Here is a 25513-nt window from a genome sequence, read left to right on the forward strand (position 1 = left end):
ATACATAATGATGATATCATATTAAAAATATCTACAAATAAATTTAAATTTAACGATATAGATCTTTTTGACATAAAAATGGAAGGTCCAGATCAGCTATTAACTTGATGAGAACGCGCGGGATATGGACGCTTACATATACCCTCTGGCAATTTTTTTTTTTTTTTTTGGCCAAATCCTCTAGCAAGTTGACGTGAGTGGGTGACTGAGTGTGATAAAGAAAATTTTCCACTGGCTAAAGGAAAAAAAAAAAAAAAATGTAAGGGCTGCGAATAGGATCTGTTGAGGTTGAAACCTTCGACGGTTCGTGCGGCCTGTCTACAGGACTATACCCTAACAATCTGCGGAAGCATAAACCCTCATCAAAGTTGGCGATTGACTTGAATCAATTAGCGAACTTTGAGTCTGTGAAAGATGAATCCGTTAACCCTAGTGAAGCGCATTCAGAATATCAATTCCAAAGAAGCTTCTCTGGGAATCAGCGAGGAAGCTTCGTGGCACGCCAAATACAAAGATTCCGCTTATGTATTTGTGGGTGGCATTCCCTTCGATCTGACTGAGGGTGATCTCCTCGCAGTTTTTGCTCAGTAAGTCCTCCCTTTTCGATTCAGTTTCTATCCTTTGTAACAATTTTTGTGGGAAACATGGTTTCTTTTTTAAATTCCTTTCTGCTGTGTTTATCATTCAATTTATGAGCTTTCACCTATGGTATAGTGCGAATGTTTTCGGTGCCTGCCTGAGAGTTACAAAAATTACATATGCAAATATGTCGTGGGGGTGTCTCAGGATTATTATTAGATAGCAAGATTGTTATGTTCGTCATTGATTTGGTTAGCTTTATTTGCTTGGTGCCATGTGCATTGCTGCAAAGTGCAAATTTGTACTTCTTATGCAGTGTCTTTAGCTCCTCAAACACACGCATGATGAAGTTTCTCATATATACGGAGGCCCCTTATTCTTATTTGAATATGTATAGACATTTATAGACATTGAATTGTTGTCAGATATTGGTGCATGTACAAACTAGTGAATCATTGCACATGTGACAAAGACATAAGTGTTGTGTGAAATCTATATTGTATCAGTTCCCTTTTAGCTAATTGTGTTCCTTATGGAATCTGATTTTGATCTTTCTCTAATATCTTCTAATGATTTGCGTAAATCCAGATATGGGGAGGTTGTTGATGTTAATCTTGTTAGGGACAAAGGCACTGGGAAATCAAAAGGTTTTGCATTTCTTGCATATGAAGATCAAAGAAGCACAAATCTTGCTGTAGGTTGGGCTCTCTATCTTGTCATAAAATATTGCTAGTGATGGTTTTAGCTTTTTTCTGCGGAATAATAAACTAAATTGCTTGCTAATGCTTTTTCTTCAGATAATCTGAATGGAGCACAGATTTTGGGTAGAATCATAAGGGTTGATCATGTTACTAAATATAAAAAGAATGAAGAGGAAGATGAAGAGACAGAGAGGCAGAAAAGGGAGGAACGTGGTGTTTGCAGAGCTTTCCAAAAAGGTGAATGTACTCGTGGAGCTAGCTGCAAATTTTCTCATGATGAGCAAGTAAGCAAATTTTCTCGTGAATAAGCAAATTCTGTTGGGTTCTATCTCTATTAACTTTTGTGACCTTATCTTGACCTTCATGTTTTGGACCTAAAATTTACTATGCCTGCAGTTTTATTTTGTAAAACAATGATAATGTTCATAAGCATCATTTTTTGACTTCTTCAGATACATATTGCTCTTTAATTCTTTATTTGGGCATGCAATTGCTGCTCTTGATATGAGAATATGGTCACTTTGAGAGTTGACTTTAATGTTTTCTCAGCTCTTGGTAACTTGCTAGCTATAATTTTATGCTTTAGCCAGTAAGTCAACCATCTTAAAATTTAGATGTCAAAATCTCAACAAGACACGAGAATTGAGATTTTAAATGTCGAGAAGAATTGCAATTGGATGTTGACTGTTGGAATTGAGCCCATATTCAAGGTTCAGAATATAAATTTTGCTTTTGGTGCCTGTGAAGATTAAAATTAATGTGTAAAAGATTCTGTCATTTATGAGATGAGTCAGTGATCTCAAAATATAAACGCTAATGCATTAAATCACAAATTTGGATTTAAGCCTTCAATTACGAGAGTTTTAGGCCTAAAATTTGGTGTGCTCGTTGCATTCATAATTCTTATTTTTAGAGATGATTCCAGTGAATTATGAAACTACTGCACATCTGGCTCTATCTCTTTAAAACAACTTTAAAGAGATAGGAACCAAAATGTGCCATGCCTCTTGCTCTCTCATCTTTGTTTATTTGAGCAACTGAAACTTCAAACTTAAAGGGTGTGTTTGGATTAGAAGTTGCAAAACTGAAGTTAGAATAAACTGAGTTTTTCAAACTGAAGATAGGGTAAAAGACAGTGATTGTAACATGATTTATATTTGAATCTATTTTTCTGGAAAGTCAATTTGACCTCCAGCTGAAGCCAAAAACTCATATTTTCAATCCATGTAAATGGGTTTCTGGACCAAAAGGTCTTTCGACTATTTTTTTAGTCCAAGTATCCTTTCAAGCTTTCCAATGAGCTTATAAGACCCAAACTGAAGTTTGGACCACCCAAACCTTAGTTTAGATCTTATCTAAACATAGCCAAAGCCCACTGACCACAAGACATGGCCGCCATTTCTGGTGAACATCTCTCAGACTCTCACATTGATTAAGTTCGTTCACCTTGTGGAGCCTCATGTTATGTTTCCAAGCTTTTGGTGGATAATGAGGACGCCAAATGCAGCTTTACATATCCTTGGTGTATTTTGTTTGAGTGCAATGCATGAATATTCAATAATGTCTCTGTGCCCTTTTTATATATGATAGTGTTCTTGAGATGGTTGTTTTAAGGGAATTCCCATTTCTAATATGGAAGGAGAATGGACAGTTTTGTTGCATTTTGTTGCCTCATTGGCTCTATTTTAGTTTTTCCTCCTCTGTGTTGCACGTGATTTAAGTTGTAAATGTGCTGAATTTTGTGAATCGAATCTTTTGCATAGTTCAAGATATTATTTGGTTTGGCATTTCTTGCTAAAATAAGTTCCTTAATGTCCTTGTTGTGTCTATCCAGAGAGCTGCTAACACAGGTTGGGGGGCCCCCGAGGATGCTGGTTCAAAGTGGGGTCATGACAAATTTGATGGTCACAAAAAAGAAAAGAAATATGGCAACAGTCAATCGAATCATATTCCAGAAACCAGAGATAGAAATTTACATTCCAGGGCCCTGGGCAATGAGATAGGATTAGGCAACAACCCAAAGCAAAGTGATAAGAGAGAGAAGATATTGCATAGGTATGATGATGATAAATTTGAGGGAAAAGAACATGATCATAGAAGAGAGAAGAGATCAAGAAGGCATGAAGATGATGAATTTGTGTCTAGGTCAGGAGAAGATCGTGATAGAAGGGTTGATAAACAATTGAGAAGGAGAAGTGATGGTGATATGGAACCCGAGCGAAGGGATCATTGTAGGAGGGAAGACACCAGATCAAGGAAGCCAGATGATGATGAATTTGAACCCAAGACTAGGGATTCTGATAGAAGGGAAGAAAAGAGGTACAGGAGACAGGATGATGATTTTGGTAGTAGGTCAAGGGAAGATCATGTTAGCAGGGAAGAAAGAAGGTCAAGGCAGCCCAGAGAATATGATTCTGCATCAAGGTCAAGAGAAGATTATGATAGGAAGCAAGGGGACAGATCAAACAGAAATGATACGGGAAGATCAGAGCCAAAAGTAAAATATGATCCCGACGGGAGAGAAGAAAAGAGATCAAGAAGGTAACTATATCAGGATATGATCTCTTCCACTTTGTCATGTGAGAGCAATGATGATCTTCCTTCTGCGTAAGAAGCTTACAACTTCTGTTTTTGATCAATTCATGTTTCTGGATGGTAGAAATCATGCATCAAGCTACTGATGTTAAAGAAGCATTGACACGAAGATTTAAATCTCTGATTTACATTGTTGTGTCTCATGTCTTTAGCTTTTCTACTGGTTATCAGTGAAAAGAGTTCTGGCTGGAGGTAGAACAAGGCTCCAAATTTATAGAATTGTTGTCTACTAGATACAAAATTGGGATAGTTTTGGAGTATATTTTTCATTTCACCAATGATATATAAATCTGCTTTAAATAGAAGATTAGAGAGTCAATTTGCTTTCTGATGATGCCAAAATAAATAATGCATTGTACTTATATTCACAATAAAATAGTGAAGCGTACAAGCTGGGACTTGCAAGAGATGAAATGTGAAGGACACACTTCAAAAGAAGTTCTACGGAGGCAGCGAAAGTCAAATTTGAACAACCTAAGATGCCAGATGGTCATCACTGGTTCTCTTAAATGGGTTCATCACTTGTTCTCTTAAATGGGTCCATGTGGATTCTCTCGGCGTGAACCGAAACTTGTGTCTGTACTACTATCAATTATCTTCGTGCTACCATAATTATGTAAATTTCCAATTATACCATGTTTGTAAGGAATTATATAAACGGAAATCATTATACCAGAAAGTTGTTTGGCATCATCAAGACACCTATTTTGATATTTCACAGTGATACATGAACCACATGACAATGGCATGCTGCTGTATTGTGGATTGGGCTTATATTTAAATTAGTTAAAAGATATTCACAATACTTAAATTTTATAATTGTTTGTTTCATTTTAATCATTATTTAAAAATAAGTAATCATTGTTTAGACAATAGTAGTCACTGATATTTGTTTTTTTGGAGTTAAAGCTGTCAAATTTTTATTTTAAATCGAAGGTATTTTAATCATTTTATCAAAATCATTAATGTCGTAATGGTCATCAAGGACTTAAAAAGAATTATAACATTTTGTGGACTTCATTCTCATTTGCATATTTTAAAGAGATTTTTTTTATCATTTTTCCTTTTTTATTCTGTTTTTGTTAAATCTGTTTGAATAATTCTTTTTTGGAAAATTAAAAAAAAACACTTAGTAAATTGCTTTTAGAACTTGTTGAGAACAAAAGACAAAAAAAAATTATTTAATTAACTTGTTTTACATAATTAATATTTACATAATTTTTTATAATTATTTAACATCATATTGTAACTAGGAATTAATTTAATAATAAAATTTGAATGGAATCACCAATAAATAACATAAGAAACATTGATTTGAGAAAAAGTTTCAAGAACGCAGTTAAAACTCAAATATGCATATAATTATGAATAATTCAACATGTCATCACGTTGTCTTAAAAGCCTGTATAGTGGCATTAATTTAAAAATTAGAAATTGGGCCTTCAACACTCTAAAAGAATGCTAAAGCTTCAATCCTAATGAAAGATATCTAAAATTAAAAACCTTTCTTTGACTTGTAGCTTCGCGGCCAGGCCTATATTCTTGTGAATGGTATCTTTCTGCTCGGTATAACGGAAGAAAGTTACCATTTGTAACTAAGTGCAACTTGCACAACCATATAACGATCTTTCCAATTTGAAACTTCATTATCAGGTAATTTATTGACAAATTCTCAATTATATGAGTATGTGAATAAAGAAACATGGGTTTTCCATCATAGAGACGTGTCTTGGGTGTGTTTGAAAAGTAGGATTGAAAATAAAGTAAAACCGTGGTTTTATAAAAATATATTTAAATATTCTTGTTATATGTTAAAATTAATTATAAATTTAAAATCATATTTTTCAAAAAAAAAAAATATTTAAACACTCATTATACATGCTAGAATTAATTATGAACTCAAAACCATGATTTTCTTAAAAATATTCAAACACTCCCATACATGCCACAACCAATTATAAACCCAAAATCATGATTATATTGTAAGCTACTATTACATGCATTTCAATTCATATTTTTAATTATACTTTTTTAAAAATGTTCCAAAAATCATATATATTATTTTAAAAATTATATTTTTGAGTTTACAATTGATTTTAACATATATAAAGGTGTGGATATTTAAAAAAAAAACATAGTTTCGGGTTGAAAATGATTTTGGCAAGTATATTGCATGTTCTGAAGAGCTAGCATGAAGCCTGGTTTCAGAGTTGACTTTAATTATCACAATGCTATTGATGAAAACAAAAAAAAGAAAGAACAAGTTGTCCTCTACTTCATCTGTTCCCAAAAAAAGAAAAGGGAACTAAAACAACTCCAAACTATTTTTATTTTTCTGTCTTTAAAAGACTAAAAAAAATGGAAAAAAGTTATGAAAACAAGTGGACAAAAAATAGATATCCAAATAAGTTTTTTCTTTTTTTACCTATTATTCACTCGTTTGAAAAAAAAAAAAAAACACAGTTCTCAAGAACAGGAATCAAATAGGCAGGCCATGAGGGCTGAAACAGATTCTAAGTGAAACAACAAAGAGCATTCATCAGCTACTTTCACTATCATATCCTCAATAAATTGTGCAGTAGAAATGAATGATGATCCATCATTCAAGGCAACTTCTCTGGCCTTCTCTTGACTCCCTTGTACCTTCGTAAACACCTCACTCTCTCTCTCCATCAAGCCTGTTATCCCTCTCTTTACAACCTCTATATTCAAGTCTCACCTTCATTGCCAATCCAAGTTCTCTCACCATCCTAAATGTATTTAGCTGTTATTAAGCATTTAATATAGGGAAAATTACTCTTAGGTGTCACATAAGAATTTATTGAACTTGGCAATCTGCTATATTAAAGTCGTCAATCAATACTGGACAGTTGGTAATGGAATAGTTCAATTGACAACTAAGCAATAATACTATAGAGTTCTACTTGTGGCGTACATCCATATCATCCCCTTTTTATTGACCTTTTCAAGAAATTTAGTTCAAATGAACCCTGCAATATGGAATGTCATCAGTTAACTTTTCTTACAGCTTCCCATCAGAAAGTACTATATCTTACAAAAATATATAGGTGCTAATAATTTCAATAACATGTCCAAAGATTTCCAAATCATTGCAATATACTCTCACCTTCTCATGCATCTCATTGATAATAACCAGCAACTCATATCGGAAGATGCTGTCAATGAACCACTTGACTTTGTGGACTATGAAATCCACTTATGCTTTCTTATAATTAGCATACAATCAAGTATGCCTTTAAATGCAAGTGCAGATTATCATTCTCTGAAGTATTGGCAATTGGACATCACCAAAAAGAAACTCTGTCCCTCTTCAACGCTTATCAACTGAGAAGCTAAGAGCAGTAATTCAATAAAACTAAAGCATTATAGATAGAAACCAACAAGCGTTGGTCCTAGCGAGAGAGATGAGGATCGTTTAAGCATGAGGTCTTAGATTCAAGTCCTTGTAAATACAGGAAACATTATAGCAGGTGAAAAAAAAGGCATTATAGCAGGAAAAATGTTCAATTCCATCAAGGATTACATTTCATTACTTACTTAACTATGATACACAAACATTAACATGCGGCAACTCTTGAATATGGTATACTTGAGATGACTACCAAAACTAAACAAAATCCAAAATGCAACTTGCAAGGTTATATAATACAGACTTTCCAAATTGAAAGGCAATTCATTTCCAGATTCTTAATGGTAAGAGAACGCTGTTCCGTGGCTGCAACTATATCAATAGAGGAATCGGAAACTGCTAAATTCTTGAAATTGAATCTGTCCTTGATATATGACTATGGTTGTTTCAAGCCAGGTGGGATATTCCCACAAAAGACTTGTGGCTTTCAAGAAAGAAGCAAATTCATCAATGAAATACAACCAAGAGCATCCATCAGCAGCTATTTTTACGAATGATATCCTCAATAAGTCGCCCAGTAGAAGCGAACGACGATCCACTGCTAAAGACAGCTTTCCTGGCCTTCTCTTTCATCTCTTGCACCTTTTTATGCACCTCACTATCTTTATCCATCAACTGTGCAATCCCTCTCTCTATCTCATCAGCCAGAACAAGATCACCATCAGTCCTATAATCCAGTCTCAGTTCCACCGCTAATCCGAATTCCCTCACCATCCTGAATGCATTTAGCTGTTGTTCTGCATAAATAGGCCATGTCAAAATTGGTACTCCAAACCACAGGCTTTCCAAGATAGAGTTCCATCCACAATGAGATACAAACCCAGCAATGGATTTATGTGCTAGAACCTCTATCTGTGGTGCCCACCCACATATCATTCCCTTATCCTGTGTTGATTCTAAGAAACCTTCTGTTAAGGTTCTGTCTGCGTTGTCTTTAGTTGGTGGTGAGCGCATAGCCCACAAGAATCTAACCCCACTATTCTTAAGTCCTTTTGCCAACTCTCTTGTTTGAGATGGACTTAAGCTTCCCATGCTCCCAAAACAAAGAAACACAACTGAGGAAGGTGGTTGATCTTCAAGCCATTTCATTATCTTGTCATGCTGAGCTTGGTCCAAATTAGGGTTAGGCTGACCCTTGAGCTCAATCACAGGACCAACAGAATAGACTGGAGGGATTTTCTCATCCTTAAGTATGTCGTCAAAAGCATATTGCTCCAATTCTGAGAAGCTATTTACAATAATCCCTTTTGTCTCTGTGAACTTCTGAGCTAGCTTATAAAAAGCTAAATATCCCCCATCTTTACTAAACAGAGGATTAGGCAAAACCCCACGAGGAACTAGACTGGAGAAACCTGGAATCAACAAGTCAGGACCAGAATCACTGAACACGTCATCAATTTGGCGTTTCTGAAGGGAAAGAACAGTACCAAAAAATCCTGCATTTGTGGTCAGAAACAAATAAGAAGGAAGACCCAATTCGTTTCCCACATCAACCATGGACATGCAGAAGAAATCAAGGACCAACCCAACAACTGGGTTTGAATCAGCCATATGCAAGATGTTCTGTATAGTGGATTTGACATGGGGTAAGAGGCTTTCCATGAAGAGATAGATGTAGTATTCTGGAGATTTCAGAAGCTCTCGTGAAGGTGGGTCTACTTCAGGAAGATCAATGAGTCGAATTCGAGGTTGGGAGGCCAAGACTGATTTGATGTAGGAATCTGAAAAAGAAGTGAATGGGAACTTAATGCAGAGAACTGTGAAGGAAATGCGAGAATCGTGATCGATTATGCGCTTTGCGAACTCGAGAGCCGAAACTAAGTGGCCAATTCCTGGTGAGGGAATGAAGATTAGTTCTGAGTTCTTCATGTCAGCCATTATCTTTTGGTTTGCCTTGTTTGTGTGAACTACGAATATGAAAGGAGGATTCTCAAATCCCAAACAGAAATGCTTGTTTTCGTTCCATGCTTCCAATGTACGGTTGGTAATAAATTGTGGATTATTTGTTGGCAAAAAAAATAATAATAAATTGTGGATTATTTTGATGCTGACAGCCTATATTTTTTATTTTTTTAATTTATATTTTCTATCATAAATTTCTGAATTTTGATAGATAAATTGGAGAATTTCATCGAACCACCTTGGAGGATCGTATCTTCAAATCAGGTTTAATATAATTTGAAATATTGCTGCATGTTGGGCCTGAATTAAAATAATATTGTAAAACAAAATGATGAAAATATTCTTATTTTAATATGATGTAGAAAAACAAATAAATTAAAGAACTTAACAAAAATGTAGTTGATTTTATAAGTTATGCTAACAGCTTAACAAGTAATAGTTTAATTCACTACATGGATTTTGCAAGTAAAATTATGAAATTAGTAAGTAATGTAAGAGAATGAATAAATAAAATTAAGAAATTAATAGGTCTTTTTAAAAATTAATAATCATGTTAACCGTAATGCAAATCATTCAATGAAACAAGTAATCCAAAGAAATCAATAAGTGTTGTAGTTGATGTTATAAGTAATGGTAATGGTTTAATAAGTTATAAATTTAAATTATCACATAAACTTCTAATATTAACCTACTATATTACTTGTTAAATGATTTATTTTATTTGTTAATTTTCTTACATCACTTGTTATACTACAACATATTAAAGAATAATATTTTGGCAATTTTATTTCAATTCAGACCCAACATCCTATAATAAAATTTCAAAATGTTGAGCTGATTTGAAAATATATCACATTCATGATCATTTAATAATTTAAATACATAAAAATCCCATAAAATTATTAAAATTTTATATTTTTATTTTTTCAATTATTACTAAATAATTTTTAGTAGAGTTGTTTAGATGTTTCTAGTTTTGACCGTTTGTGTGCGTTTGACAGGATAGTCTCTAAAATTTACTCCCTTCATTTAAAAATATAAGGTATTTTTAACAAAATTTTACTTTCAATAAAGTAATTACCTACTTTTAAATTAATCTTATCTTTTTATATTTATTCCTATTAAATACTTATAATAAATATAAAATCACTATCAATATGGGCACTTTTGAAAAAAAAATAATTACATCTTAAAAGATTAAAAATGCCTTACATTTTTTAACATCTAACTCCTTAAAAAATATCTTACATTTTTTAATGGAAGGAGTATCATTTTATTACCAAAAAAAAATTATCATTTTGACCTTGACCTAAAATTTATCATTGGAAAATCATTTTTTAAAAAATTAAAATAAAAATAAAATTAAGTGATCAGATGATATTTAAAATACTTAACACCATCAAAAAAAATTTATTTATATTTATGCATTTATAAAAAATCATAAGAAAAAATAATTATAAATGTAATTCTTGTATTGTTTAATTTATTATATTTAACATATCACATAAATATTGTCAATAAAAAATTTAAAGAGACAAAAAAACAAGTTTCGCCAAGGACAACTGTCAACTCGAATTCAGAGTCAATGGCATCAAATTAGGTCAAGTGTCTGAATGCGTGGCTTTAAAGTAACGTAGGAGAACCCATCATTCAATTATACTTCAAGCCTTCTAGAAGAGGAGCATTCTCACTTGTACAAAAATAAATAAAATAAGAAGCATTTTGGTTTAACTGGTTTTGTGGCTGAGATAGATAGTAATAAATTAGGGGTGAGCTTTTGGTTGGTTCAGTCGGTTTGCTTCTAATTTTTTTTAAACTGATCAATCAAATTATGTATAAAATTTGGATCAAATTAAATCAAAATATGTGATTGACCTAAATTAAAACTGAATCAAATTATAATGGTTTGATTTGATCGATCTTTTCGGTTCATGAGCTTTAATTTGAATCTATGAAGTCTAATTGTTCATATATACTTCTATCCAATTTTTTTCTTGATGTTAAAGGCCCAACAAAATAATAACAATCTTATAACATAATTTGTAAGAAAATTAATAAGACTCAATACTATTACATTAAAAACTAAATTATAGAAATAAAAAATTATAACATTACATTAAACAAAAAAAATACTACTACTATAAGTAATAGAAAGATATTTCTTACTCATCTAGATAAAAATTTATTCACATTTTTAAAAATATGAAAAGAAAAATATGTATAATTCTATCAATTTGGTTTATTTGATTCAAGAGTTTTTAGACTGAATCGAACTAATCAATCAAAATTTTTTTAAAAGAAAACATAATAGACTGAGTCAAATAAGTAAAATTTGATTTGATTTAGTTTGATTTTTGATTTTGATTCAATTTTGTTAACCTTTAATAAATACAATCACATTAAATAAATATATTAAATATATTCTCGAGATACCAATGAAACTATCATTTATGATAGGGACAATTATATTAAAGTCTCACACAAAAAAATTAATTACTATAAGGTCTATTGATAACTGAACTAAACTGTATTAACAATACAATCAATTGTCAATACAATTTAGTTTAGTTGTCATTGAATCTTGCAGTAATTAATTTTTTTATGTGAGACCTAACTGTAATTTTTCTTTTATAATAAGAGTTCCACATAACAGTGAGGGTTGGATTAGTAAAAGCAGAAGGTAGAAATGCCCCTAGTTTTCCTAAAATACCTTGCTACAGAATAAAAAATAAATAACCGAATAAATACTCCAAGCCTTCAATTGTTGAGTTGTATAGAAATTCAAATTGTTCTTATATCTATTAGAGATTATTTTTACAAATATTTGATGAAAATATCAAAGAAAGCGTTCTATATTTAATATATTTTTATTTAATTAAATTAGAATAAGAAAATTTTAAAATATTAATAATATTAATAATAATATTTTATTATAGAATAAATAATATATGAAAAATTCACAAATAAGCTAGGCGAAGTTAAATTAACTTCCTCTTCAAATCTCCAACCTGAAACTGTCAATTTGACTTCAATTGTTTGGGAGTTCCATTTTACATCTCAAGGCTAAATTAACTTTCCTTGATATCTTACCAACTTCATAATTGAAAACAATCAACATATCATATTGATCATCTTGACCTATTCTCTTGTTACACTACTTATATCTTGGTCCTTTGAAGTTGCGAAATTCTTCAAAGTTGCTTAATTAGTATATGAACTTGCCTCACTGCTTCTATATTCATTATAGAACAAGTGAGAGAGAGAGAGAGAGAGAGAGAGAGAGAGAGAGAGAGAGAGAGAGAGAGAGAGAGAGATTTGTAATTAAGGGATTGAATGAACTCTCTTGAGAATGTTAAGTTCTAAAAATTGAATTAACGTGTTAAGTTCTCTATAAAATTATTTTAAGAAATGCTAAAAAAAATTAATTTCAATTTAGGAATTATATTTCAAAATAAAATATCTTATTTATAACTGAAACTTTGAATTTAACAATTGTCTGAATCTATATTTTTTAAAAAAATTTGTTAAAGACTTTACGTTGTCATTAACTTACTTTTTTTTTTCCTTCTTCAAGTCATTAACTCAATTTTGAGACTTCATTGTCATTCTTCCAATTTGTGAGCCTGCTTTTGTGTTTTTTTGTTGTTGATCCAACACATTCTTTTAGTTGTTTGCCAGTGATTCAACACATTCTGAGTAACACGATTGATAGCCCAAGAAAACAAATTTTAAAAAAAAAAATTTAAGGAACGGTTTGTTTTCTATTTTTGGAAAACCAAAAGAAAAAAAAATAAAATCATTTAGATAAGTTTTTTTGAATTTGATTGTTTTCAAAAAAAAATTTCATTTTCTGTTTAAAACAAATAGAAACATTTTAAAATAGTTTTTCTTTTATTTTAATTTTTTTAATATATTATATTTGATTATTGAAAATTACAATTAGCTTGACAAATTGCTATTATAAGTCACGATCATTAGCCGCTAACTATTATCATTATTAGCCAATTTTTAAATGGGAAAATGACAAGTAAGTTTTAAAGGATCAATTTTATTCAAGATAAGTTTCAAGATATTATGAAATACCAGTTAAGTCCCCAAGTCTTTGAGTAGCATTTTAATATAATGAGAAATGATCAAAACACCCTTATTTGCTTATGAAAATTTGAGGTTGCTCATTCTCTACTCTACTTTGCCCTACAATTACTTGTCCATTGTCTCTTCCCTGCCTTGTTCATCGTCTCTTCCCTAAGTTGTCCAGCAAAGCTGTCTATCATATCTATTCTAGTCCTGTTTAACGTCTCTTATTTGCCCTAAGTGATTATTTGCTTAGGTCATTAATCTGAAATCTATTTTGGTCATTAATCTTTGATGGGTGTCACACATTTGCCTCGCTGAAAAGTCTAATCCTCATCAACATTCACCATTCCGGTTATGCAGAAATTGCTTCTTCTTCAATTTTTTCCTTGAGTATCTTAGTTGAAGGTGGACTACGTAATTTGTACAAGTGAGGACATGCTCAAATGAATTTTAAGTTTGAAGTTATACATTGTACCCAATTAATCAAGTTTGCAACTTTGTAACTTTCTAATCTGTTTTCACAATTTCTTCCTAACTTCTAATATTGAAACGTATTTGTAATGTTCAAGTTATACATTGTGCCCATTCAATTAAATTACCAAGCAACTTAGGTACTCAATTTTGCAATTATCTCGAAACAAATTTGTCATTGCTTGTCAAAATTTTAGGTAAGAGAACTATTGAATTCTTAAGAAAGTTATTGTTCTAGGACAATGCTGAGTAATTTGTAATTCAGACACCAAATTTTGCAACTTTTCTATGAATAATTTGCAACTCCTTTTCAAAATTTGGGGTAAGAGAACTATTGAATTCTTAAGAAAGTTATTGTTCCAGGACAATGCTCCAGTAATTTGTAATTGAAGTACCAAATTTTGCAACTTTCTTATGAAAAATTTGTAACTTCTTTTCAAAATTTTGGGTAGAAGAATTATTGAATTCTTAAAGTTATTATTTTAGAATAACACTCCAATAATTTGCAATTGAGACACCGGATTTTACAACTTTCTTACAAATAATTTGCAACTCCTTCTCAAAATTTTAGATGAAATAACTTTTGAATTCTTGAACTTGTAAAGCTACCAAATTATTTTAGGATATGGCTTCAATAATTTACAACTAACGTATCAAATTTTTCAATTACCTTATGAATAATTTTCAACTCCTTTTTGAAATTTTGGGTGGAATAACTTTTAAATTCTTGAACTTGCAAAGCTACCAAATTATTTTAGGATATGGCTCTAGTAATTTGCAACTGACATACTAAATTTTGAAACTTCCTTATGAATAATTTGCAACTCATTTTCAAAATTTTGGGTGGAATAAATTTTGAATTATTAAACTTGCAAAGCTACTAAATTATTTCAAGATATGGCTCTAATAATTTGCAACTGACATACCAAATTTTACAAATTGTCTTACAAATAATTTGCAACTCCTTCTCAAAATTTTAGGTAGAACAACTATTGAATTCTTGAACTTGCAAAGCTATCAAATTATTTTAGGACATGGCTCCAGTAATTTGTAACTGACATACCAAATTTTACAACTGCCTTACGAATAATTTGCAACCTCTATTCAAAATTTTAAGACAATGTACTTTTAGTGATTACAAAAGATATGAACTGTGCATATAAGTTACATGTATTAATTCATCTAATGCATCTGCACATATCAATTGTCCATATACACAAAAGTATGAACTTGGATTTACAAAAGAGGGGTTGCTATGTACCAAAAAAATCCCCTAATACTATCAGTATATATATGTACATAAACCTATATATGTTAACCAAATCTAACTTAATATAAAACTACCCATATATGCATGTCACCCAAATTCAAGTTCATGTAATAACCCATTTACAATAACATCAACTTGTATTTGAATTTCTACACCTCTTTCATGTACGACTTGTTTTATGGCAACGAGAACAATGATAAACCTTCTTATTCTGATATTGAGACTCAATCCTCGCACGACGAGGTTTGCTAGTTGATCAAGATATTTTAGGAGGCAGCAAAAAGGTCTGGTTCATGAGCTTAGATACTATCAACACATTTGGCTTTGGCATCTTATGGGTCTCAACATAATGCATAATGCCATTGTATATTTTCTCCTATAAGCTACGAAAATAACATCTATCGACATAGTTATACACATTACCATGTACTTCTTTAATGGCTGCACAAGCATGTGGGCAAAGAATACCAGACATTTGCCAAACTTTACACGTACATTCCCTTAGTATCAGATTCACACATACATGGCCACATGGTGTCCGAACCAATGCAATATATGAGCCATATAGCTGAACTATCATAACTTTTGCCCTTAAAATATTTTCCTTCAACTTTGCTTCAACATTTAAACCAACTATGCTTTTTCACTTACCCATAGTTGTCTTACTTGCAAAAAAATTCTTGTTCAACTTGTCTTTATCCTCATTTATAAGAACACATATTATGCCTCATCTCCTCAAGAATCCATACGTTAAATGATTTGACCAAGTTTGTTGTTATCTTATCCCATCTTTGAAATGGGAATAATGATAATGCCCACCAATCAACATTACCTTGATTTTCAACCCATCTTGCTAATTGTGGAGAGAACATTCTCAAATTTTTCATGGCTATGTGAGATTCATGCTCATGCCTAGGGGTGTTCAGCCTAAACCTGTCTCGATTGGCCCGATATCATCCCAATCATATCGGGACAAGTCTTGGCCAAGCACGAAAATAATCAAGACGGGACTTTATGGGACGGGACAGGAAAGGGATTCGGGACGGGACGGGACACGGGATTACTATCGGGACGTCCCGTCCCGTCCCGAATATTATATATATTATTTTTTTATTTTAAATATATTAATTATATTAATATAATTTATACTTATATTAATATTTAATTATATCAATTATAATTTTAATACTTGCAATTCTTATTTAAGACTAAATTTTTTTTATATTGATAATTTTAATGGCATGGAGTAAACATGGCGATATCTTTCTTTATAATATATTAATTATATTAATATAATTTATTCTTATATCTATCTATTTAATAACTTTTATTTATAACATATTTCTTACTTATTTTTAGAAGAGTAATTAACTTAGTACATCTTCACTAAAGTAGAAGAATAATGATTTGATGTTGTGTTTGACTTGCCTGTTGTTGCTAATCTTATACCATAAAGATCACTTGTATTTGTTATTATAATATGTAGATATGATTAATATAATTCAATAATTGATTTTAAATTATTGTTATTTATGTGCTTGTGTTGTTTTGATTTTAAACTTAATAAATTATATGATTTAAAATTTTAATGAACGTTATTATCCAGATTTTTTTTCGATATTATTTCATTTATCGGGACGGCGGGATGTCCCGATCTTGTCCCGGTCCCGTCCCGACTCTTAACGGGACGGGATGACTTTCGGGACGGGACGGGACACGGGACCAAAATTCAGTCCCGATCTTTTTTTCAGGACGGGACACGGGACGGGGGTATCTCGGTCCCGTCTCGTCCCGTGAACACCCCTACTCATGCCTTACATAGGCAATGCTCATGCCTTACATGGTTTGACAATAAGTTAGACTTATGCCATAGTCTCTATATATGTTAACTTTGATTTCATTGGGTCTTTTTTCCACATTAGACCTTACTATGTCATCAATTATAGATGAAGTCAATGTGCACCTTGTACTGTAAGAAACTTTAAGGTCTTCTTAAGCAGAATGTAAGTGCTCATTCTTGAAAGTTACTATACGAAGCAAGGACATTGACTTCATTAATGAATATGCTATTATCTTACATTGATATCCTTTTACCTTGCATTCTGCAATTATTTTGTTTGTGTTGTTCTTCACAAATTTATATTCAAACTTGTGTGCAATACTATACTTGTAGATTGCTTATCTACAACCATCAGCACTCCAACAATCTGCCTAGATTCTACTAGCAAATCCTTCAATTTTGTTGCATTTAACTTAGGCATTGGTGTTAGGATACTTTATATTGCACATGGTAGAACTTCAAGATCATGTGAAGTATGTGAATTCTCAGCTGAACATCTTGCTCTGCATTTCCATTCAAATCATGTTTTTATTACCATTCATATTCATATTAGTATAATATTAATCATTCAACTATTAAAAAAAACTTACCTATCAATTGAATCTCTTATTACCTCTGTATTTTGCTGTATCTTCCCAATGATGTACACATGAGTAAAATTATCATTCGACTTCATTAATTGATTTATCCCTTCATCATTTTTAACGTCTAAAAATGCATTACAATTAAACTTTACTGTGTACTTTAACTCTATTCCATTTAAATCAAAAATTCAAACATGATGAAATCAATGTAATAAGTGCTTCAAGAGACATTCCTTCTCTGATCATTCTTCCATTATAACTCCCCTCATCATAATGCCTTGTCTCATGCATATCTTTTACAATATCTCCACCAAAATGAAAATAACAAAAAATTACCTTTAAACAACTATTTTCCATCGTACCTAATAATATCGACCTACAATAAGCAAAATAAAATGTCATAATATATCACTTAAAAATAAGTTACTTTTGACATTAGTGATTTTTGCATTAGTGAGATAGTGACAACGTTCCATCTTAAAATATAGATACTTAATAATAACTTCTTACACTTTTAATTGCAAAATGTTAAATTTTCATACCAAATATTTATAAATGTGAAATAAAAAAAACCTTCCATGTTCAGTTGCAAAATAGAATTCCATCTTTTTGTTCAAATGTAGGGATTTGCTGAAAAAAAAAAATCTAAAACACACCAGCCAAACAAACTCACATAAGCAGAAAATAAGAGCTTACTTGAGTCAATAATTAAGGCAACTCCATCTCTTCCAAACCTAACTTTGTTTTAGAAATGAGTATTCTTTAACTTGTCTCTCTACCACTTACATGTTGGAGCTGATATTTAATCATAGGGATATTTTAGTCATTTCTATTATAACTTTGATTTGTGAAAAAAAAAGCATAAAATTTTATTGGCCTTTTAAAATTACTTGAAACCTAATTGGATTTAATTACTCCTTTTGGGACTTGATTTTCATTTTCCCCTTTTAAATTCTAAAACTGTTTTAAATTTAATATAACCAAACAAATTTCATTTTTTTTGTTTTGGAAATAATTATGAAAGCTGTATTACAAAATAATTTTTTTAAACAAAAATCAAACAACCTCTAAAAAACTCTCTCCAATCGCATTGCATTGCTCTCTTCTTGAAAGAGGCCAATTTCCAAAGTCAACTATTGCGAAGTTTTTAAATTTTTTCAAGAAACTAAATTGAAAAGGGAAAATATACCTATAAAGGGTTTCTTCCCTTTTTGGATATACTAACTACTGAGTTGTTATCAAAGCTATTGAACTTTAAGTATTGGTTAGCCAAGTTAATCAATATGTTGATGGGTTGGTATATCAAATTTTTAATAATAATTTAGATGTTAATTTTTTTTTTTTTATATTCCGTCTCAAGGGTGCAAAAATCTTCTATACTTTAACATGACATGATTTATCTTCCCTTCCACGGTTTTTTTTATGGCCTTATAATAAAATAAAAATCAAGTTTGATTAAAACATATATATGAGCGTAGAGTTATCACAATATTTTTTTTTTCATTCACGCAGAACTTTAATTAAAAGAATAAGTGTCAGATCACTTGAATCAATGATTTAAAAACTAGACCAAATTAGTTGAATTGTCGATTAGAGTCATTAACGGCTCAATTTAGACGAAAAATATTTTTATAATTGAGCCAAGTTGAACCAGAGTTGAGTCATTGTTGAGTCAAAAATAAAATTGAACCATAAACTGAAGCGATTTAAAAAAATATATAGTTTTAAACATAATATTAAAAAACTTAAATTTTTTTTAAAAAATTAAAAAAATAAAAATTAGATCCTATTAAAAATTAACTTTATTTTTAGATAATTTATATGTAAATATAGATACTTTTGAGTCTATTCTTATCAAATTTAATCAAGATTTACCTATATTTAATAAATTATAAAATTATAATTTATAATATTATTAATTTATAGTCATGTTATAAATTTATAAATTTTTTTTCTTGTATTTGTTATATATATATATATATATTTAATATTATTTTTATTTAATTATTACATCATTAATTTAATTATTAGTTCAATTGAATTTGATAACGTAAATCATGAATCATTAACTTTTTTTTAATTTAATATTCGCTCTAATTATAAAGACATTGATGGTTGAATATTTTTGTCCAACTCTTTCTCTCTCTCTCTCTCACATCAAAACTTGTAAAACTTAAAAATAAAACACTCGAAAATCAATGCTATAAAAATCATACCAATTGGACGTCGACATAGCTTTGATCCAAATATGCAGTGAGGACATTGACGGTGTAACATCCTGATTTTTTATATAATAAAAAAATTGTGGAATTTAAGTTTTGAGAAAAAAATGATAATAATAGGAATTTATATTATTTGAGATTATTTAGAAATAATATTATGGTTAGGTATTTAATTATGAATTTAAAAATTTAAATTTAAAATCACATAAGAAATATTTAGTTAAGATATAATATATAAATAATTTTTTTTTTATGTATGTGTTAAAAAAAAGAGAAGGTAGAAGGAACAAAAAAAAAGGGGGTGGAAGGTTGTTGTTTCTAAGTCCTACATTGGTTAGATGAAGGAAGAGAAGAGGTGCCTTCATGTATAAAAAGGAGGGGGTGTGTGCATTAGGAAGCATGAGAGGCTAAGATGCAATTTAGAGAAAATTACAACTTTTGGCCCAAAGGTTTGAATAATTAAATTCAAACCTATAGTTTTTTTTAATATAATTTTGGGACTCACAATCCCATTTTTATATTATTTTTCTCTCTTCCTCTCACGTTGCTCAGCGTTTTCTCGCAAGGGGGGATTATTTTCTTTTTCTTCAGGTATGTTCTAACTTTCCTGTTTAGATTAGCATTTAAAAATTTATTTAATTACAAAATTAATTTTATAGTTATTTTCTAAATAATATTAGCTTTCTAGTGATATGATTATTTTGTAGGATAGAGTAAATATTTTGATTAGGATTTTTCTATAGGATAGTTAATCTGATGATATGATGGATTAAAAATATAGGTTAAAATTCTTAGGGATATAAAAAATATTATAGAATATTTTTTAAGGTTGAAACTCATGTTTAAGAATTTTTGAGTTAAAATCTAGATCTATATGGTTGAATTTATGTGGAATCTGAGACGTAGGGATAAACCTATGATTATTAAATATTTATCTAAGTATGAATAGGTATTTTTGAGGTTATAGAAAGGTGATTTGAGGCTTCAGGATAATTCTAAAAATTTAATTTATTTTTGGATGAATTTTTAGAATATAGAAGGATGAAATTGTGATACTAGAAGTGAATTGAGGATAAAAAAAATAGTTCATTAGGGTACGAGAATTTTAGAAAAGAATTTGGAAAGTTAAATGAGGCATAAATCTTAAATTAGTGTTAATATGGACTATAGATCTAAGACTTTCTAACTCTTTAAATTAGAGTTATTTATTTTAATGTAAAATTAATATATAGTATTGTGAAATAATTATGTAGATTATATTGACAAAGATAGTGGTGAAAAAGGAGTTGTGAAGGGGAACTTGTTATTCAAGACACAAGGTAACCATTATTAATGTGTTGTGATGGGTGTGTTTGTGAATGGTTATGTGTTGTTTTGTTGTTTGAAAAAATTATGAATTATTGAAAATAAATACTGTATATACTTGTTTGAAATTATTGCCAAGTGGGTTAAAAATTTATCTTTGTTTATCATGATGAGATATTATTGTTCGGATATATTCCTGTTTGGATATTTGAATGATGCATGACTTGTCAGGGTATTTTAATGTATGGTGTTAATGGGAATTTCTGTTCGGTTAATTATTACCACGTGGTAAGCCCTCATTGGACCCAATGAGTGGCGTGTCGCTTGGTCCAACTCACCTTTGGCCGGGTGATTTGGCGTCCGAGCATGGTGAAAGGAGGATATAAGGTGCAGTCATGCAATTAAATACTTGTTCGGTTTATTTGAAAATATTGTTCGATTAAATGTTTTGTGTGCCCACTTAGCAATCGCATGATTAGTTACATCCGCATGCATCATTACATATTAATTTTTGGTTACTGGGACTTTTAAGTCTCATTCCCCGTGGTTAATATTTTTACAGGAGCGAGTCCGGCCGAGAAAGCACCAGAGGTGTAATTATGGTGTATGAGACACCATCTTTTACGTTGCCTCTTATTTTGGATTATACAATGTATCTTGTGCCAACTTAGGATATATCTTCTTTATGGAGCATGTAAACTCTAATCCTTTTTATTAAATGCATTTATTTGACTAAGAGGATTATGTTTGTCTCTCTTAATTCATGACCTAATTTAAATATCATGCCATGAGGATCCTGACTGTCCCTCATGGTTCTAATTGCTTTTTTGAGATATTTTAAGACCTGTGGTATATTGTCTTGGATGTATCATGGTAGAAATTTTTCTACCATGATAATGGTTTTAATAATTTGTGAAAAATCGGTTTGTAAATTTGAGGGTGTTACAGGTGGCTCGGCCAAGGAATTAAAATTAAAATTAAAAGGAAAGCTGTCTTGATCAGGATTAGATTTGACATGAAATTAAAGCCTTTTTTATTTTTAAATTTACTTTTTATTTTGTAAAATTAAATGTGTCCTCATTATGTTATATACTTATATTCTAAAGTACAAATTAAAATGTTCTAAAATTTAAAATAAATAATATAAATATATATTTTAAAGTTTAAATTTAATTTAAATATATAAAATAATATAATTTTTAGGATTAAAGTAAATATAAACTTAAACAGGTAGATTGAATCTAAGTCCTTCTTTTAAGGCTTAAAAAAGTTTGGCTCAAAAATTCTTTTATATAAATATTCCAATTTTCAAAGCCCGAACTTTTAAAAGACGGGTTTAAATAACTCGTCTGATAGATCCAACCTTAGGTACTAATGAGCAGACTGAACATACCGAGATTAATTGCCGCTTTGTTAGGAAGAAGTTGCAAGAAGGTCTTATAGATTTACATCACGTAAAATCAGAAGAGCAATTGGCTGATATTTTTTACAAGAGCCTTAGGAAAAAGAAGGTCATGAAGATTTGTTGAGCAGTTTGGGCTGTCTAAATTTGTATAGGGGCCAACTTGAAGGAGAGTGTACAATATAAAATTAAGTATCATTAATATAATTTCTTTTTAATTTGGTACTTATAGATATCCTTCTATTTAAGACAATTTTGATCCCAAGCACTAAATATGAGCACCATAAAATAGGGATTCAAATTTTAATTGGCTATGCCTTGTGAAACACTAGCTTCTTCTGTTGTTGGTATTAATATAATCTTACATATGTAGGTTGTATTTCGTGGACCTACATATGTAAGGGGTCAGATACTATGCATAATAATTGACTTTTCCATTTTAATAGAAGAAGCTATATAGGTTCTAAAACAACAAAAGTTTTGAAACAAAATAAAAAAGGGAAAAACTTATAACAACTAAATTGAGGTGGAAGAAGTATATCAACCAAGTGCGCATTTGATTTCACAATATAAAAACCATCAAAATTTTAAAAAAAGAAAAAGAAAAAGAAAATCACTAAAATTAACTATAGTTAGTAATTTTCAAGTGAAACAAAACACAATTTAAATAATTTAGATGATATCCATCAAATGAAAGATACTTTGGCCCAAGTTCTCTGTCACTTAGTTCTTCTCGTTACCTTCACAAAATTATGCCTATTTTCAGAAGAATTTTCACCTTACAAATTAATCTCTCACACACAAAGCTAAGCAATATTTTCAATCCTACAGTCTCTGTTAGGAACATCATTGCTAGTCTCTGCTTCATCATCTTCTTCTTCTTCACCACCTTCACCGGAAATCTCCTCCAGCGATTTCCCCTTCGTCTCCGGCACCAGAAACGTGAACATCAACCCCAACAAGTTAATCACACCCAGAATTATCAGAGCATTCCTCACCCCAATGGTGTTCGAAGCATACAGAAACCCAAACGATCCCACTATCGCTCCTGCTTTACCTGCTGCTGCTGATATTCCATGGCACGTTGACCTCAGCCTCGCCGGAAATATCTCCGCCGGGACGATGAATGTCGTTGAGTTAGGCCCGAAGTTGCAGAAAAAGAAGGTGAGAGAGTACATCACCACGAACCCTATCTGGTTTCCCTTCACTGTCCAGTGATCGTACGGAACCGCCAGTGCAAACATGAACACTGTCATAAAGGTGAAGCCGATGATCTGAATCTTAAACCTTCCTATCCTATCAATCAGAGCCACCGTGACCCAGTAACCCGGCACGGTGCTGCAAATGGCTATGAGGGTCTGAGCTCTGGCGATCTTGAAGACCTCTTCAATGGCGCTCATCGTCTTCGCATCTGCAATCCACCCGATCGCACTGAATATGTCTTTCTGAAAGAGATTCTGACTGTAAAACGCAATGTCTAGAAAAAACCACGTCGTGGTGGTTCCGAGCAAGTGAAGCCCATGACGAATTAGAAACTGCTTCGAGAATAACCCAAACTGGTTATCACTATTACCACTCTTCGTAATTTTCTGGTCAGTTTCTGCTTCGATCTCAACCTGAAGCACTTTGGACATATCAGAAGCTGCTTGCTTCGTGTTCTTAGCGACCAAGGCAGTGTATCTGGCAGTTTCAGGCATCTTCATACGCCAATAATAAGTTAAAATCGCCGGGACAGCACCGAACATGAGAATGAATCTCCAGACATAATCGAATTCTGGAATTGTAGATAAAGCTGGATTCGTCTGATACGAAGGTGCAGGAAAGTGAGCTTTAAAAATTGCAGAGACGATGATCGCGACGGTGCCGCCGGCGAGAATCCCAAACCCTTGCATGGCGAAAACGGCGGCGATGAATGCCCCACGTGTCTTCTTACTGGAATACTCCGACATGATGGTGGCGGAGAGAGGGTAGTCGCCACCGATGCCGACGCCGAGCCAGAACCGGAAGAAGCAAAGAGTGGCCATAACGGCTTTAGGGTTCGATCCAAGAGAAAGACCAGAACCTATAGAACAAACCACCATGAGCATTAGGGTTATACCATAGACGCGTTTTCTTCCCAGCCTGTCTCCGAGCCACCCGAAGAACAGCTGACCGAGTAGGGTTCCGCAGAAGGCGACGCCGGTAATGGCGGCGGAGACGTTGGAAGGAAGTGAACCGGGTTCAGGAGAGCCTTCTTTGAAGTAATAAATCCGGCCAAGTAGTTTCGTGACAAGTGAGATACAGAAGAGATCGTAAGAATCAGTGAAGAAACCCATTCCGGCGATCACTATCGTCGTGAAGTGATACCATTGTGTTTTTGCAGCGTCAAGAGCTTGAAGAACCTTCAATTGATCTCTAGCCATCTTTATTAGGGTTTAATCTGAAACATTCAAGAAAAACGAAGAAGATCTGAAAAAGAATAAGAATCCAATAGTATAAATTCAGGCGTATAAACTCACAAATATAATAGAACTCTGAAGCTCAGAGTCACAGAGATCCAAATTTTGAAGCCTCTAGGTGTACTCTACGTTACTAAATATATATGGAAAGGGGAAATAGGCGATATATCCGCAATTAATTTGGACTTGGAAAAGATCAAATAAAAGATGAGATATAATAGTAACATATAACAGATAACGGCTTAAATATTGAGTATTTATGCTATATTATCTTTAATAAAATTATAATAACTAGTCTGTAAATTATTTTTAGATTTCAAATTTTTTTCAAGTTGTTCTGCGCGATTGCAAATTATGATTAGTCTCAAGATTCTTTTTTATATATTCTGATTTTCATTGATAATTATCCATTATATTATCCTCCCCGTGTGGAGAATTTTTTTAATTTTATATTGATATGTTTTTGTTATTTAGATTTTGTATTATAAAAATTAAAAAAAGACCTTGGCTAAAATTTTGGGTAATTATGCTAAATTATCTTTAATAATTAAAATAATTAGTCTCTAGTTTATTTTTTAGATTTCAAAATTTTATCAAGTTGTTCTGCGATTGCAAATTATGATTGATTAGTCTCTAGATTCTTTTTTTTTTCATTGATAATTATATATCCATGATTATCCCTATCGCGTGGAGAATG

General features: G+C 31.5%; 3 protein-coding genes across 3 annotated transcripts; 1 reads left to right on the forward strand and 2 right to left on the reverse strand.

The window, feature by feature from the left end:
* Positions 1 to 243: 243 nt before the first annotated feature.
* Positions 244 to 4568, forward strand: LOC129301641 (zinc finger CCCH domain-containing protein 25). The gene is made up of 4 exons (XM_054940215.1): positions 244 to 587; positions 1168 to 1277; positions 1377 to 1564; positions 3115 to 4568. The coding sequence occupies exons 1-4, from the start codon at positions 415 to 417 to the stop codon at positions 3823 to 3825; spliced, it is 1182 nt and encodes a 393-aa protein (XP_054796190.1). The 5' UTR covers positions 244 to 414; the 3' UTR covers positions 3826 to 4568.
* Positions 4569 to 7357: 2789 nt separating this feature from the next.
* Positions 7358 to 9266, reverse strand: LOC129303284 (UDP-glycosyltransferase 71K2-like). The gene has a single exon (XM_054942501.1). It carries the CDS (start codon positions 9181 to 9183, stop codon positions 7780 to 7782), a length of 1404 nt encoding a protein of 467 aa, XP_054798476.1. The 5' UTR covers positions 9184 to 9266; the 3' UTR covers positions 7358 to 7779.
* Positions 9267 to 23102: 13836 nt separating this feature from the next.
* LOC129303647 (probable inorganic phosphate transporter 1-7) lies at positions 23103 to 24904 on the reverse strand. Its single transcript, XM_054943101.1, has 2 exons — positions 24877 to 24904; positions 23103 to 24797 (listed from the first exon to the last, which is right to left on the reverse strand). Exon 2 carries the CDS (start codon positions 24778 to 24780, stop codon positions 23185 to 23187), a length of 1596 nt encoding a protein of 531 aa, XP_054799076.1. The 5' UTR covers positions 24781 to 24797; positions 24877 to 24904; the 3' UTR covers positions 23103 to 23184.
* Between the last annotated feature and the right edge of the window lie 609 nt (positions 24905 to 25513).

The sequence above is a fragment of the Prosopis cineraria genome, unplaced genomic scaffold (assembly GCF_029017545.1).
Source record: "Prosopis cineraria cultivar Desert tree isolate PC_DT_omini unplaced genomic scaffold, ASM2901754v1 PC2, whole genome shotgun sequence".
Lineage (NCBI taxonomy): Eukaryota > Viridiplantae > Streptophyta > Magnoliopsida > Fabales > Fabaceae > Prosopis > Prosopis cineraria.